This window comes from Atta cephalotes (assembly GCF_000143395.1).
Source record: "Atta cephalotes unplaced genomic scaffold scaffold00002, whole genome shotgun sequence".
In the NCBI taxonomy this organism is placed as follows: domain Eukaryota; kingdom Metazoa; phylum Arthropoda; class Insecta; order Hymenoptera; family Formicidae; genus Atta; species Atta cephalotes.
In genome coordinates, this window is record NW_012130066.1 from 11,526,678 (window position 1) to 11,545,644 (window position 18,967).

At 34.6% G+C, this 18,967-nt stretch overlaps 1 protein-coding gene across 1 annotated transcript in view; it reads left to right on the plus strand.

Moving 5' to 3' along the window:
• Positions 1 to 427: 427 nt before the first annotated feature.
• The window catches only part of LOC105622165 (serine/threonine-protein kinase SIK3-like), a 223,143-nt gene continuing 204,603 nt past the window's right edge, over positions 428 to 18,967 (plus strand). The window contains exon 1 of the mRNA XM_012203598.1: positions 428 to 580. Coding sequence (XP_012058988.1) covers positions 428 to 580 — 153 coding nt within the window. The remainder of the gene's footprint in view (positions 581 to 18,967) is intronic.

Genomic DNA, 18,967 nt, shown 5'->3' on the forward strand with positions numbered 1-18,967 from the left:
CCATAAATATAAAGGTTATGAATTTAATTTAGGCGCGAAAATCTGCATTAACTCTGTAATTCAGTTACTGGCTTCTATTGGTTACGAGTTATGACAGCCGACGGATTCAGAACACTTCTCAGTTTAATTACGTAACTGCCATCATCTAAGGGAAAAAATAAACTAAGCTAACCTGGTTCGGAATACACTCAGAGTAAAATCTTTCTCGGAGAATGAGCCTTAATATTTGTCTTATTGCGCGCAGGCCATTCATATCAAGCGTACGATGTAAACTAGTCAAGTTGGTCGACGTTAGTCGGAATTGGTAAGATTAACCCTAGATGGCGGTATTAAAAGACGATGATAATGAATCTGTCGATGTAACTTCATACTAACTAGTATTGCAACTGGCAACGAGTCAAGATCGAGTGAGAGAAGTGATCAAAAAATGGCATCCGCGCCGATGTCGCACAATGAGGTTTCCCAGGAATTTTCTGTCAACAAACTTATTCGTGTCGGTTATTACGAGTTGGAAAAAACTATTGGTAAAGGAAATTTTGCCGTAGTAAAAATGGCCACCCACGTCGTAACAAAATCTAAGGTAAAAGACGCTGTTGAAATCTACAATTACAAACATGAAATCCGTCATTTTGTCGTTAATATCTTCTAAATTCTGAATATCTGTGTGAATATATACTTCTTTGATTTTTAGTATGTAATTACAAAGTTCAATGATTTCAATGTAATTATTTTTTGTAGCTATATTGGAGTAATTATAATGAGTATTTAAAAAATATGTTTATTATTGTTAAGAAAGATCACTGTTGTTCTATTTCAAGTATAATTTATGTAAAATTCATAATATTTTTTATTTATATATTTGCACATTTAACATTCCGAGCATATACATAATAATATATAGTATTACTAACAGAAATATTTTCTTCAAGAAGATTGGTCAACTTAATTTTAAATTTGTATCTATCTAAAAAATAATATATCCTTTTTTAATGGAAATGTCATTAATGAGAAAAAAAAAAGAAAAAATAGGTAAAAAATGAATACTCTTAAAAGCATATGCTCACACATATACATGAGAGAGGTTATATGTTTATATTATATGTTCTGAATTAATTGGATTGAAAAAGTATTAGATAATTTTACTTGTAATTTTACTTGTATTTTATTTCTATTACTTGATGTAACACATTTGATTTTATACTGCTGTGAGCATTATTATATGAATATTATGTTACAAGAATAAAAATTTATTAATATTTTATGTATTTGTATAAGATGGATATTAAGGGTTATTCATAGGGCAGTATTTATAGTCCGTTCTTATTTCAAAACTGTCTTAAGTAAAGTCTTAAGACGCTAATATGGTTTTTTGATTGATTTATGACTTTTTAAGACTTAAGATGGTTTTGAATATAAGATCTATGAATACTGGCTTAAAGCTGATAATCATAGTCGATTTCTTATATTTAAGAGCCTTAGTAGAAAACTGACTTATAATCTTAAGACAATGTGTTATGATTTAAGTCTTATGTCTTTAGTAACGCACAAACTATCTTATGACTTATGTCTTAAAGATGAAAAATACGAAGTACCTTTAAAACATAAGTCATAAAGAAGTTCTTGTGCATTAATCCAGATCTACAATAAGTCTTAAGTTGTAAGAAATTGACTAATTACAATCATATTTGAGAAGAATAATCGATTATGATTCATTTCTTATGGCTTAAGGTTTAAAATCTATTGTAGAGCTGGGGTTACTAAAACCTAAAACTTAAGTCATAAGACACTATCTTTAAGATTATAACTTAGCCTTTCTGTTAGTCCTAAGATTGTCTTAAGTATAGTCTTAAGATGTCATAAGCCAATCAGAGGGCTGTATTAGCATCTTAAGACATTACTTAAGATAGTCTTAAAATAAGAGGATTATGAGTATAGGCCTAAGATCTGATTGAACAATGTTTCTTAAATTTTAAGTGAAGCTCAAAAATCTTTTTCTTTTTTAAAAGCCGAGATAGGAGACAGAAAGGGAGAGTTTTAAGCCATGCTTAAAATTAAAATAATGTTGGTACAATCGGGCCTACGTAAGTATTCTAAAAGATTTTAAGGAGTGATTCCTCACACAAATTCAAGATGAAAATTTTATATGATTATATCCGAAACGACTTAGTTTCAAAGATATAAGATATGAAATTAGAAGAAAAAGTTTTGTTTTTTTTCTTTAATTTTGAAACTATTCAGGTTATTTTAATGAAATTTTAAACATATAAAGTTTCACATATATGATCCTATAAAATTTTCTTTTTGAATTTGTGTGAGGAATCATCCTTTAAAATTTCTAGACTACTTAATGCTCATTCTGTATATAGATCGTTTCATTTTTATGACGACCTCCAATATTTTTTTAATAGTGTATTTTACAGAAAAATGTTTCAGATAAAAATGGAATGGTTTCGAGATGGACATATTTTGGTTAAACGTTTTAACATGAATCAGTTGGTGTAAAGAAAACATAGTTGCTTATTTAAAAAAATATCCATTTTGTTTACATGTTTTTTTTTTAAATAATGTATTTTCTTTACATCAATTGATTCATCTCATTACTCTGTTCATAAAAGTATTAACATTTAATTATCAAAAAATTAATAATTTATGAGATTTATTTAATGTCAATATGTGCCAGAATAAAGCATAAATTATTGTTTTGAATATCTCTGCTTTAATATTTTTAGATACAGAATAATTAGAAGATGATGTTCGAAGTATAGGAATTTCGATGGTTTTACGAAGATTTTGAAATGTAAAAATAGTAGCGATAATTTTATTATACTGAAGAGGACTTGATGTGAAAAGATTGAAAAGTTGAAACGTCTGTATGTATGTATGCACAATTGTTAGTCTACAATAATAAATATTGTATAGCATGAATAACAAGTGTGGCTCCTTTGTTTTTTTACTATTTGATTATTTGAATTTTATTCGCTGGAACCTATTACATTGTTTTTAATTTTAAACATAATTTGAAGAATTATATTATGTAGAAATGACATGATAGAGCGCGAGCGTAGCAGTGAGCACGAGTGTAGCATGACAGATATTATACTGACAGATAATCTATCCTGCCATAAGTCCCGAATTTGACTCCACTAGGAATCAAAATATTTACGCTCGTGTTTCCTCTCGGAAAAGACTTGCAATCTCTCGAGAATATCCTTGTCCAGAAATACCTCGAAAAATCCGCCATTCGAAACCGGCATTAAAACTGTAGGTCCCATATGTTTGTAGCAATTGAATAATCCGCATGTGTATCACAAGCATATGAGAGATGTAACAGGTCAAAGGCCTAACAAAAGAAAAAGAAGAAGTGATTCCATTAAAAAAAATGCAGGAAAGTATATCTTTTTGGCGTCTTTCTTTAGAAGAAAAACAACATGATCAAAATACATCTTCTTCGAAATCATTCCACTTATAACTGAAACATTTCTCTCTAACTGCATTATTCAAGAGATATTTATTTATCATTTTTGTTAAGGTATCATAAGGACAGACACCTTTAGTAATGAGTAAACACAATCAATTTTGGTTTCAATGGTTTCAAAGTTTATTGTAAGGAATATGAATGTGTCGAGATTGAATATTGCAGCGAATCAGCTCGTCTTTGTATTTTGAGAATGCAGAAAAAGAAAAAATGTAGAGCAACTCAGAAAAATCGCCCGCTCACGCAGCGCCGCGTTACGTTACCAATTTACTTAATGATCGCGCCGATACGTTATCCTCCGCGGTAATCCCCCGAATATACTCAACTAATAACTACTCTCCTAAACATGTCTGCCTTGATAAATATTTTTAATTGAACAAACTTAAATCTAACGATGAGCGCAATATTATGTTCAACTCGTAAATCTCATCAATACACAACCTATCCCTCCTCTATAGGCAAAGGATAAATTTTTACAATAGGACGCTTATTACCTTTACTCGTACGCACTGTTACAGTTCTTATTTTCTCATCCATTCCCGGATGAACTTCAACGATCTCTCGCCAAAATCCATTTGAAGGAGAGGTATCGTTTCTTCCTTTAACATTACTAATTGCCCAACCTTTAGCTTAACAGAAGCTTCAATTTCGCTCTTCCTTGACAAAGAATCAAATACTTAGACCACTTCGACCAGAAGTGCTGTTTCAATCGCTCTACATGTTGCCATTGAGTAAGTCTATTTAGAGCTACGTCTTGGAGATTTAGTTCCAGATAGGCTGTCAAGGAATCCCTGATCAGGAAATATGCCAGAATCAATACGCTCAGTTCCATAGGCTCGTCTGTCAGGGAGTCTAGAGTTTAAGATCGCCTCAATCTGCGCCAAAACCGTGCTCATTTCTCCTACAGTAAGCAATGCATTTCCAATGTTCTTTTTAGATACTATTTCATGGAACCGAACAGCAGTTTTCGTCAATCCTCTAAAATACGGTATCCTAGGTGGTATAAAATGTTAGGTCAATCGTTTTTGTGATAGCATTCTGAAAGTCCGTCTGAAAGTTCGCGGAAATAAGCGCCGCAGTTCATTATCAGCTCCTTGGAAATTTCTTCCGTTGTTGGAATACATGTTGACCGCCTTTCCTCTTCGAGAAACAAACCGCTTCAAAGCTCCGATAAAAGCTGCGGAAGTTACATCTTCCACTAATTTTAAGTGCACAATTTTGGTTATCATGAAAACAGAAACGTAACGCTTTGTATTGCTTACTATTCCTGCGAACTCTGTCTCGAACAAAAAAAGATCCGCAGTAGTCAACTTCAGTGTTGTAAAATCTAACTGAAGTGACTCGAGCAGCTGGTAATTGACCCATGAATTGCTGACAAGAGATAGGTGATGCTTTGACACAACGTACGCAATTCCTTGTAATATTTTTTACCTCTCTTCTTGCGAATGAAGGCCAAAACTCTTATACAGCAGACAAAGTAGCTTGAGTGTTAGCATGGAACAATTTCTTATGTTTGTTCTTTATTATTAGTTTCGTGACATAGTTATTATTAGTTTCGTGAGCGCTTGGCATTAAATGAAATGCTTAATTTCAGCCGATATCTTAACATTTTCCAATCTTCTTCCTATTCTTAGAGTCATGATCATCTAAATACGGATTTAAACTAAGTAATCTAGAGAGCTTTTAGGAATCCTTTCCTTTTCTTAACAATCGCATTTCATTTTTAAACATTTCGAATTGAATCAATTTTATTATAACCAAACACGCATTAGTTATTTCTGAAGTCATTATACAGCCCGCTCTATGATTTACAACAATATTTCTAGCATTATGACTAAAACGCATACATACGCAACGACTCGAAGTAACTTTTTTAAGGAAGAGTATCTAATATATAGTATAACGGATTCTTGCATCGAAATTAGACTGAATTGCAACTTTGCTTCTCTGAAATGTTTTCGAGTAGAGACTTCACATCTTCCGCTGGCCACTTTAGCACTTAAATTTAACCATGAAGGTCCTTTCTATTAAAAACTTGTTTTTTAATTGCTCGGGAGTAATTCCGCGGAAAATCAAATCCGCAGGGTTTTCTTTAGATTTTACGTGATGCTATTCGGAAGGTGAAGAATTTTTTTGTATCTCATTAATATGATTCGCCACAAATATTTTCCATTCTTCTTGCTGGAGAACTCAGCCACGCCAAAACAATTTTTGAATCAGTCCAGTAATAACGTTCATACATTCTCACCTTTAAACAGGTTATCACTTTTGTTCATAAGTTTCGCTGAAAGCACATAGCTCAATCGTGGCAGAGACAATGTTTTCAAGGATGCCATTCGAGACTTGGCATAAAGCAAAGTTGTCGAGGCTCTATCATTATCTCTACAAATATGCAGTAAGTCTTCTCGCTAGCGTCGCAAAAATCGTGTAATTGAATTACTGAATCATTGACTCCTAATGTTATCAATCGCGAGATCTTTAGATTCTAACAAATATAACTGAGATTTTATCTTGTACCAAGCTTTATAAAATGTGCATAGGTATGTCCTCATCCCATTCAATATTGCAGGTTCACAAGGATTGAAATCAAAATTTTAGCTGTGATTATAACGGGGCTAACTAAACCTAAAGGATCGAATAATCTCGACACTTCGGCTAACATTGTTCTCTTAGATACTTTGAAGTTTTGTAATAGAATTCTTATAATACAATATATCTTCATTAGGATTCCACAAGATTCCGAGTAATTTCGATTCTTGATCTTTACTAAAATTTAATAAATCGTCTTGATCACTAACGTCGTCTCGTTCCATTATTATGTTAGATTTCCACTTGTATAACTCAAAGAGAGATAACAACTCACTAATATGCTTTATCATATCTATAATCCCTTGCAATTAGACCCGATTAAAAAGTCATATAAAAATTTCTAAGAACAACTTCTGAAGCTATAGGAAATTTTTCTTTCTCTAGTTCAGCTAATTGCTGTAAGCAATTTGATTGCCAAGAACGAAGGAGATTTAGTGCCATACGTGATTGTGAGTAACTCAAAACTTTCTACGGGCGCGTCCAGGTTTTCGTTCCAAAGAATCGTTTGTAGAGATATATAATATGATCAGTGTGAATCAAAATTTGTCTATACATTTTCTTAATGTCTGCGCATAGCAGCACGAATTTAAAAAATCTAAATCTTATAACTATAAAAACAAATCAGATTGAATTATAGGATCTTTGTATAATGCATTATTTAACTGTTTAAATCTTTCGAATTTTTGTTAGATGCGTCAAATACTACTCGCGTTTTAGTATTCTGATTCTTCACGAATGACTGCTCTATGAGGAAGGAATATCCTTTTCATGTCAAGTGTTAGTTTATTAATACGCTTCATGCTCTAAGTCTAAGTATTCTCTCATAAATTTGATGTATTCTATTTTGAGCTCTATTTTACCTTCTCAAATTTTCTTTTTAACAACAACAACAACAACGACAAAAGTCTTTTCATAGCAATATCCTCCGCAGAATCTCCTAGCTGAGTCAATACCTTTTGATTAATAAGTAGTTAATGTATGAGTAACTTAACTACGAACCGACCATCAGCGTTTCTAGTATAACTATTTTCATAGAATTTCTCCACGTATTAGTCTTCTGTCGTTCTGTTTTCGTAATTTAAACAATCTTCAATCGACTAGAATTTATTTACCTTATCGCATAACCTTTCTTCCATACTCAAATTACAAATACTCTTTAAGGCTTCGCGAGTTTGTTGTCCGACAATCCCCGCGACTATCCACCCAAGCGTTTTTGCAAAGTTAGCTTGTTTTTTTCGAGCTTTATCTGTCCTACACAAATGAGATCCCAAAACTTTTCGGCATCTATTAATATATCTATTTCTTTAGAAATTTGAAATTCAGGATTCGCCAATCTAATGTTATTTGGAATATTTGAATCGAATTTATTTAACTCGAATCCTGGCAAATTTTGCGTAATACAAGGCAACACTATGCATTTTCAGTCTATGTAATAGAGAAGTCTATGTAATAAGAATCAAAGACCATATTCAAATCAATTACCTTTTAAGGCGTCCGAAATCTGTTGATTTATTCCTCTAATTCTTATTTGCGTTTTTTCACCTGAGAGACCTAATTTACTTCGAAATTTTTGAGACATGAAATTCGACTGAGAGCCGTTATCTAGCAAAGCTCTGTCCTCCACGAATCGACCGCTTCTATCCTTTATTTTTACGACAGCAAGACTTGTTTCAAAACCGTTTTATTCGAATTAGTATGTACGACGATAAGTATGACGATACACTGTACCTATCTTTTCTTTATTTTGATTCGACTTTAATCTCTTATTTAACTGCATTCTTGTTTTTCTTTATCGTTTTCTATATGCAATAATGAATTATGTTTCTTTCCGCAAATCTTACAATTATTGGATACACAATCTTTTACTAAATGTTTAGATCTTAAGCAATTTAAACACAGCCCGTTTTGTTTCACCTTTTTCACGCTCTAACACGGATAGACTACGAAAGCTACTATATAGATATATCATATGCTTTACAATAAGCGCACTTAATATTAATGGCAGTAGTGTGAGCTGCGGTAATCTTGCTGGAATCTGTTTTACATGAGTTCGTACTTATTTAATCTTGTATATTTCGATTCACTATTGCCTCCAGTGTGACATCTCTTTGTTAAAAAGGTTACTAATTCCAAAAAGTTCAACATTGTAGATTTTAATGTGTTTTCTCATTCCTTTACTGAAGTGATGTCTAATTTGTCAATTATATGAATAAGTAAATCGTCCCATTGCTTCGTGAGTCTTTTTAATGCTCGCAAAGCCCTGGTGTGTTTTAATACGCCAGAATTTGCCTGATAGCTACTCCATTTTCTTTTTTGATAACAGATAAGTCGAATATCGCTTGAATATGAGTTTGTATTATCAATCTTTGATTGTCGTATCTTTCTCTTAATCTAGACCAACTATCTGCGTAATTTATTCCAGAAATCTCTAATGATGCTTTTGGCCGCTTGGTCTTTCAAAGATGATTTCAAATAATGAAATTTTTGTACGTCATTTAACGATTCATTTGAATGAATTAATGAATTGAACACCTATCAAATCATCAAAGAAAGCATACCATTCTTCGTATAGATCAGAAAAAGTTGGTAACTCGATCTTAGGCAATTTAATAAGATTATTATTTTCTCTTACATTATGTTGCATATTGACTTGTACTTCTTGAGATGCTTGATCGAGAATCTCGTTTCTAGCTACTAATTCAACGCGATTTTCTAATATTTTCTTAACTATTAATTTTAAATGCAGAAACTTATTTTCGTATATTTCTAATTCTTTGTCAATTTCTTCTGTGACGGTCATTATCCAAAAAACTTATTTCTAAACAAACTTCTGACAATGACATGTATGCTTCTTCGACTTTATCGAGTCTTACCTTAACGTCCTCAACACTATGAGAATCGATATCTCTAAAGAAATTTTCAGCTCGCGTTAAATTAGATTTTAACACTTTTTTGCTTCAACTTAGCTAATTTTTCTTCTTCAGACGTAGCTCTGTTTTCCCGACAATAATTCACGCTACACGAACGAACAGTAATATGTATTTCGCTTTTATTTATTGAAACTAGAGTTGAGACTTGTTGATGATGACGCTTCGATTGGTGAATGTTTCTCGAAGTATGCGTGCGATTTGAATCTTTTTTCCTATATGGCGATTTTTTCCACGTGATGATGCCCACCGCTTATGGTACTGATTCCTTGTGACGATCCAGGTGATCCAAGCTTTTACTATTCTCTCTTAGTCGCTTGTCTATAAGCTTCTCTTTGCGTATATCATGCGTTTCGCACTTTCTAAGATATTTCGTAATGATGTGAATAATGGCGTCTGTCTCTAGTACGATCACTTGTACGATCACGAGATCTTCTTCTATCTGCACTATGCGGCGTATCTCGATCCGATTCAAAGGATCATATGTTAAGGTATCGTAAGGACTATCAGACACCTTTAGTAATTCACGAGTAAACATAACCAATTTTATTGGTTTCAATTAAACTTTATTGTAAGAAATACTTTATTGTCGAATATTACAGATCGAGTATTACAGCGAATCAGCTCTTCTTCTTCTTCTTAGTGTGTTGCCAGACAATCCATAGATTGAGACTAAGCCACTGAAGTCCGCGGTATTAGTTATAAATTGTGAGGGGGCTACCAGTCTGTTAGAATTTCGATCGATGATTGCCCTCCCCCCTTGCTTCCAGATGCCTGCTGCCACCTAGCCGCGCGTCATAGGAGAAGAGGAAGAGGAGCAAAGAAGGTTTAAAAGAAAGCTCATTGGCCTTCATGTAAGTCAATAGCAGGCGAAACAGTTTGATGGAATGAAGGGCAGAGAAAAAGTTCGGGGAGGAATTAGGGAATTTATTAGCAATATAGTTACGGATAGGAGAATTCAGATTAAATTTTTCACAATGGAACAGGAGGTGATTAATTGTTTGGGAGGGATCCTCACAGGGACAAACCGATGACTCTATCATTTGGACTCTCTTAATATTTATATGATTCGATCTTAGATGGTTAACAAGGATTATTTCTTCTCTTGACAAAGACTTTGAAATGTTTTTTGGAAGTATAAAAGTGTTCATAATAAAGAGTAGTAGTTGAAATTAGTTTCATGTGTTCTTCAGTTTGCTTATTTGCCTGGGCAGTCGACACTGCTAGGAGGTCTTCATAAGGAACCTTGAAGAACAGCTTGTATCCCTCTATTGCAGCTAATTTGGCAGCTTGCTTCAGCTTCGTTGCCTGGAATGTGCTGATACTCAGAAGAATGTCACCTCTTTGCCCTGCTTGATAACATCGCAATAAGCTTGTTTGATATATTAGGTGTATAACTTTGCTTCTGCCGTTTTTTTCCGAAATTCGAGGCTTTATTGTAAAAAATTGGTTATACATTTATGATTCAAAGTATCGATTGCTGGTCACTATTTTCTCCTATCTTTCAGATAGCGTACGAATCCCGCGAAAAAACTGGTCATCTTTTGAGGCTATCCACGAATCGATCCAATTTTTTACTTCTTCATAAGACCGGAAGTGCTGGTCAGCCAGGCCGTGTGCCATTGATTGAAACAAGTGATAGTCAGAGGGAGTAACGTCTGGAGAATACGGCGGGTGGGATAGGACTTCCCATTTCAACGTTTCTAAGTATGTCTTGACCACTTTCGCAACATGGGGTCGAGCATTGTCATGCTGCAAAATCATTTTATCGTGTCTCTCGTTGTATTGCGGCCGTTTGTCTTTCAATGCTCGGCTCAAACGCATCAATTGCGTTCGATACCGATCGCTTGTGATTGTTTCAGTCATAATGCGTTCATAATACACTACGCCGAGCTGGTCTCACCAAATACAGAGCATGACTTTGGACGTCAAAATCACCGTTCTTGAAGCGTTGAAACCACTAACAACACGTTCTTTCACTAATAGCAGCCTCACCATAAGTATTTGAGAGTATTCGATGAGCCTCAGCCGCAGATTTCTTCATATTGAAGTAAAAAATTAAAACCTCCCGCAAATGACGAGAATTTGGCTCGTAAACTGACATTTTCAATCGAGAATAACTTTATGATGCAGACACAAATCGACTAATGTTTCTATGGGGTTATGTTGACAGATGCCCAAGTTTATTGTATGACGTCTATGATCTATTTATTTCGACCACTACTTACCGCTAAAGCCACCTATAGGAAAACGGCGGAAGCAAAGTTGTACACCTAATAGTAGATTATGTAATTACACTGGACTCTTGTGAACTGCAAAAGGCTTCAAGCGCGTTTTCTGAGTCTGAAAATATAATGCTCTTTATGATATCAAGATCTCCAATTGTCTCAATAGACTGTAATATGGCCCATAACTCAGCCGAAAAGATGGAGGTTTCAGGTGAGGTTTCAGGATTTATGTTTAATAGAGCTTCTATGCTAGATGAAAAAACAGCACCTTCCTCGTTCTTCGATACGTCATATAAAAGGAAATGGCATTTTGTCTATATCGAAAGGATTTATGATAGAAATCTGCCAAACTGGGATTGTCTTTTGGAACCGTGCATATTTAACATAATCGATTTTGAGAAAGAAGACCTCATAAGAATGTCCTCATAAGTATGCTGATGAATATGCGATGAATTATTTTCGCAACGGCAGTCACAAAGACTGTTTGAAGAGTCTAAAGCCCTTAATGGCATCAATTTTAAAGTTTGAATGCTACAATCCATTTCCTCTAAGGATTTATACGCTAAATTTATTGGCTATAACTTTGAAAATAAATTTAGAGGCAGTTGAGTCTAAGGCTGATTTCTTTGGCCTCTGCCAGCTTGACATTTATCGGTGTCGATATGCGGTATCCCATTGTCTTTCTAATCTTGTATTGCAATCGCTGTAACTTGATAAAGGTAATAGACTCGGATGTAAATGAACTCCAAATGAAGAATTGACATCCGTATTCCACGGCACTATGGAATGTGGCTCTGTAAATAATAAGGAGAAGATTAGAATGAGAACTCTAGACGATGTCCGACAGAATCGGTATTGCGATGCCAGAGATCTTTCTGCCCCTGTCGATTAGATATCTAAGATAGTGCCTTAAGATTGTAGTTCAGTATGATTTCCAGAAAACAATGTGATTATATTCTAGGGACTAAGATCCCCTTGATGAATAATTTGGGTAAAATCTTGACTGCATTGCCCTGTGTGAAGCCAATCCAAGAGGATTTGATAGAAAATATTTCCAGGTTCCTGTATTTTAGATCTCATTCATTTTGTTCAGGGAGAATTGGATAGATTCAATAGCATCGTTTGGATTACGATGCGTGGAATATAGCACCACGTCGTCTGTCTATTGTAGGAAGCAAGTATCGTATAATGCAGCTGTCTATCTAAATTTCTAAGGTAGATATCGAATAGTAAAAGGCTTAAGGTAGATCCCTGAGGCGTACTTTATATGTGTTACATGGACCATGAAGTTCGCCATCTATTACGAAGTTCAGATATCTCACACTGATTGATCAGGTTTTTAGCAAATTTTCTGAAGTGGAACGCCTATTTCCTTCAGCTCTTCTAAGAGATAGATCTATGTTGGATAGATTGTCAAATGCGCCCGCAATGTCCAGGAATACTGCAATTGTAATAGATTGATTTAGGAATCCAGATCTCACTGCTGTGATCAAGGTAGCCAAGTTATCATCGCAGACCCTAAAGGGCCTGAAGCCCGTCTGCGCTGGTAGGATTGGTCTGAATTCTATGAACCAGCTTAGCCTCTAATAAAGAATTCGTTCCATGAGTTTGCCTACGCATGACATTAGTGATATAGGTCTAACCGTCTCATTGCTAGGTTTAGGTATTAAGTTACTATCAAAGAAATTTTCCACGAACTTGGAAAGATTCCTTGAAAAAAAAATTTTGTTGAACATAGATAGTAGACAGGTACTCTATGGGTAATTATCCTAACATTTTTGTAATTGATTTGGTCTAATCCCGGAGCGGATTTTTGCGAGATGATGTAAGTGTACCCCTAAATTCTTTTAGAATCAAAGGATTTAACCATGTACATGTATTATATTTGAATTTTGGTTGTCTTCAAGCTTCATTTCTATGAGAGAGTTTTGGAACAATCGGAAGACGGGGGGCATAGCTTGGAAATTGTTTCCATGGAAACTTATACGAGGACTTGAGATGAATTATCATGCTGTGACGTCTTTCTTTTGAAACATTTGATTAAGGCCCAAATCTGACTAGTGGGAGTTTTGCTGTTCACAAGGTTGTGCCATTCTTTGCGTTTCTATTCCGAAAGTTTCTTAAAACAATCAGTGCTAGTCTTACGAAAACTAAGATAATTTTCTCTGTGAGTGTTGAAATAAGTTTCTTGATAGCCTTTCTGTTATGCACCGCTTCCGATTCGTTCCATCAAGGAGGAGGTTCCAATTTTTGGAATTGTATTGAAGTATGCGGGAGATGTTTGCTTTCTGAGAAGAAACTCCTGGCAACTTCAAGCAGGTTTTGTGTGAACCTGTCATAACTCTCTATTATGTCGTGACCAATTTCAGCAGATAAATTCTTGACAGAGGATAGCAGTTCATGATGAAATGCTTGACACATCTCTTTAATGAGAGATAATTTAACAGAATTTTGATTTAAGACTAACCTGGATATCGTTCAATTATTGTTGTCACTGGGAAGTGATCGCTTCTAAGAATATCAGATTCTACGTTTGTTTTGCAAAGAGGCGCTAAATGGGGAGATGCCAAAGCCAGGTCTAGAATTGAAGTTGTAGTTGAAGAAGGTCGCAAAAAGGTGGGTGTTTTTCCATTGAGCAGTGTTAAGTCATAATCTCCTATAATTCGATAGAATTTTCTTCCTGTTGTAGATTGATTTTTGGATCTCCAAAATGGTGTGCGTTAAAATCCCCTAGAATAATATGGTTTCTGTGATGCTGCAATTCATTAAGTAGAGATTCGAAGCAAGAAATAGGAGTGTTTTCAGGATGCTTGTAAATATTGACAATAACTATAGGGTCTGTGTTCATATTGAATTTTGATTGCAAGTTTTTCAACTGACGAATGATCGATGTCCTTGAAGATGACGATTTCAAATTTTGTGTCATCTCATATAATAACGCACACGTCTCGATCTCCCAGTTGAATCAGATCATTCCTGACTACGTTGAATTCCTTGATGTTAAGTTTGTTATTATTCTTAAGAAAAATCTCTTGTACACAAAGGATATCATAATCTGTTATTATAGAGAGCAACGACGGGAGGTTATGCCTAATTCCAAGGGTACTCTATTAGAAGATTTTTAATTTGTTTGTTAGTCATTTTACCTTTGAAAGATTTATTTTGAACAGTAACGCGCCAACTCGGCGGCAATGACGAGAGCAGACCAAATTCCCCCGCCATCGCCGGATTCAACGATGTGAATGTGTATGGCGGCGCTGCTAGGACACTCCGGAAAGACGCGTCGGAGGAGTTACGGCGTTTCTGTGATGTATCTAAATTATTTCCGAAATCTGTTATCATATTCAAATTCATGGGCAGAGTTAAGTTATGTCATTATACTGCTGTTGTGTATAATTGAAATGCAAACGATTATGAGGGTTTCTAAGAGGACCTCCTTCCACTCCACCAAGGTGAGGAGGGGGCGAAGGTTGAAAATAATTACCAGATTTTGTATTAGTTTAATGATAGCATTGAAAGTGCTGAGTAGATTATTATTTTGGAAGTGAGTGAAGATTTCTGTGACCATGAAAATTAAATCTGCAAGCGCTATTGTCTTTGTTTGCGTTATGAGATTCTGGTTGTGTGGAGGTTTTATTTTGGAATATTATGCCGTTATCAGATGAGTAATGGATTTTGCCATTGTTTTCGTTGAGAGCTTGGAGATGAGCTCCTGCGTCGTACCCATACTGAGTCTTATTAAGCTGAGTCCAGCTTTGTTAAGGCAGGTGCGGTATCGCTCTCCCCCTTCGGGGAAGCGTTTCTATTTCTGATGATTGCGGACAAGAATGAAGATTTTAATATTTCAGCATAAGTTTAAGATTCTCCCTCTGACTTCTCAGCATCTAAAAGATCAAATCTATTAGAGTTTTCAAATGTTCTTCCTCTGTTGCGAGGAAGAATAGGAAGATTGCTGTTATTTTCAGCAGAATCGAGGGATAGGATCGAGGTTGAGGATCTATTCTCTACATGATTTTTGGCGTCAATGATGGAGATATTTTCAATAGTTGCTAATGATAGTGCGTTGTTTAATAATAGGGCAAGTGCGGTTATTGATCCAATGTTCGCCTTGATAGTTGATGCATCTTCTTACATGCGACACGGATTATCTGTATCGCTATGTCTACTTTCGCTGCAATATAGACATTTGGAGGGACTTTTGCATGAGTCGCTTACGTGATCCATCCTGTAACAGAGATGGCATATCCTTGGCATGGGGATATATGGACGGACTTCGCCTAATCTTAAAAATAAATACTTCTTGCGATAATATTTGTCTTGCAAATTTAATACGAATTGTTCTGGACGGAATTCGATTTTATTACTCTTAACACTTCTTCGATTTAACGTCTGGACGTTTATTATTTTGGCTTTTGATTCTAGAGCCTCCTTGAGTGTGTCTAGCTCTAGTTGCTGGGGAACATCCTGTATTGGGGACATCCCTGTCTTAAGAATCTTGAAAGTTGGGATAAAAGTTCTTGTGCTTAGCGACAGTAGAATTTTCCACGAGACGGTTATCTCCCGTGGCAAACTGCTACTAGTATTTTTCCATTACCAATTAATTTCGAGAATATCGGGAATACCGGCTTTAACTATTTTATATTATCTTATTTTGAAATTATTTATATTATTTTGCTGATAAGTGTGGGATAGCGTTATCTCGGCTACTAGAATAGACATACACTATATACGGGCCAATATCACGTGTGCTATAATGCCGTAATTCTGTTACTCGTATTCTGATTTGACTGATTTGTATTGTCGTCTACATTAGAACTTGCTTGCATGTGTAACGTCATGCTGGAATTGCTTACATTTGCGCATTTCTTGGCGGGAGATTCTTGCTTTGAATAGAGCTCTCCTCTGCAGAGTTTCGCAGCGGCCGCTTTTTAGTTTGCCTCTGTTGCTCATGGATGTCCATTGAGGTTGGCTCTGTAGAGTTTCTTAAGAGTCGCGGGGGCGATTGCGTTAGCTAGACTTCCAAAGTTTTCGAGGTTTGTATCCCTGTCAACACTTTCTGATGCAACCGTTACACTAGATGCGACTTTATTTAAATAAAATTTCGGCATCGCGATACCCGCTTCCTTATAAATATTTTCCAGCAGTAGGTTTTGTGAAACTTACTCATTATGCGGGGAGATGGAAGATGAAATTGTAAATTTAGAGGGAGAGGGAGATTCTAAAGTAGCAATCGGGGGATTAAGAGAAAAGGCATGCTGGAAGCATCGCTACTGTCTCTATCCTCTCCCCTCCAGAGAACGAGGCCATAGTGCCTCGAATTATTTTGGCTTAAATATACTATTTGCCCTGCTAACAACGAGAACAATAAGCTAAAATACAAAGACGCCCTTAAAAGGGCGGATGGACAAAATTATATAAGTTATAAACTCGCGCGGCACTTGAGCGACCACACTAGGATGGGAGAGACAGACACATCTGCACCCTACCGCTGTGACAAGACTCAGCGAATCAGCTCGGTTTTTTATTTTGAGTGAAAAAGAAAAAATGTAGAACAACTCAGAAAAATCGTCCGCTCAGCACCGCGTGACGGCCAACTTACTTAATGATCGCACCGGTATGTCCTCCGCGGCAACTCGAATATACTACAACTAATAAAATAACAACTCTCCTAAATAATTTTGAAATGAAATATCCTGTATAGTGAGATATCCAAGAAGAGAGAACATTTGGAGAAATGTGATTTACTTGCATTTTTTAATAAAATTTAGATTTTTTTTTTAAAGTAAATCGATTTCTTTTACTAACTTCATAAAAAAAATTATACAAATCCTGAATTCATGAAGAAATGCAAGTCGTGTTTGTGTTGTCATCAGAGAAGCTTGAAAATTGCTAAAAATCAATTTTTTAAAATTATGACTTGACATTTTTTACTATTTAGTGATATCTTCCATTTAAAAAATCTAAATCATCTTAATCTTCTGCGAATCAGATGGGCTGACATTTATTTCAGCAAGATGAATTTTTATAACTTTTTAAAAAGTACAACAACAACACGTATGTTGCCAGTTTTATGTAACTGAAGAGTGCGTTGTTACCAATTATAGTATATTTAAATTATAGTACATCTAAATTATAGTATATTTATGATGAAATATAGCATGGGGGTATGAGATATATTACATATGATTCATGGTGATTTTCCACCTGGTTCGCGGAGCGAAAAATAGCTGCGTTTGGCAAATCTGAGTGCTCTTTTTCTACAGTGCATGTGACATATGCTAATATAAGAGCATTCCGACGCCTCAAATTTGCATTACTGAACGCAGCTATTGTAGCAACTATTATCTTGTATACAGTTATTACAGTTATGAAAAAGAAATGATATGAATAATTTATCACTTATAAATTGTTAAATTAATTGTGATATAAAGAAAATATAGGATACACGTTATGCTTACAACACATGATACTTGTTTTCTTGGCTGGTTTAACTGATAGATCCATTGCATGCTACTACGTGCATTGTATACTGCTGTGATGGAAGTGCTGCTAGTCATGGCTTCACATATTAATTGGCTTCACGTATTAATTCACTTGCGAGTTAGCTTCATGTTTGATGAACAATATACAGATGTATATACACCTATAAGATATAATATGCAATAATATAAGAATTATATGAGACATAAGAGAAAATACATAAAAAAATATATATTTGATCTATTTTTTGTTTTATATTTATATATATATATATATATATATATATATATATTTATTATATTACAGATCTTAATTCTTTGTGCAGCATTCTCAAGAAAAAATGTTTCATGTATAATTATGTAATTATAAAATTATATATAATTAATATTTTTTTCCCGGGTGTTAAGGTTTGAACTATGTTTCTACGCATTAACTTAACCACTTTCTCACCTAAATTCTTTTTTTTTATTTTTCTTCAGTTGTTAACGTAAGAATAACCGCAGCTAATCTCTGCTTTCTAATAGCTTCCAATAGCCTTCTAATAGCTTTTTCCTATAAATTTATTCTTACTTTTTTATATGTTTATTAATATTATTACATAAAACGTTATATTGTCTTCTTAAATAGCATCTATGTATCCTAACATAAATTCTTTACTTATTTGACGGCAAATTTCGTAAGAAAAATAGCATCGGATCTATCATTGAAAAGTAGCATGGTAGCACGCCGTATTCTAGCAGCCATATTCTAGCAGCGTCACCAGCACGGCTAACACACATGATTTAGCAGGAAAACAAGCATTATGTGCCGCCGACTTTATTCATATTTAAATACATTAATTTTATCAATACATTGCTTTTATATTTATATGTTATCTATTAAAAATGATAAAGAAACAAAATTCTTCAGACTTAAAATGGAAAGACAATAGTAAGTTTTAGTAAGGTTGATTAATCGCATTGATTGACACTTAACTTATTTTCATCTGATCAAATATGTTACATGTCAATTGTTAATGCAAGAGTCAGAAGTCAGAAGTTGGTCACACCGCAGGACTGAAACTGAAAAGATAGTAACCCGCCAAACTTTAAACCGAAATAATTTGCATAAATTGTAAAATGATTTTATTATATCATATATCATTGTAGTTGAACGTGTTAGAACGGACGCTACAACTTTTATTATATCAAAATATTTAATTTATTGTGCAAAAATGATGCATATCCTCCATTTTCTAACGTAATTTTTTTCAATCATTATGATTACAA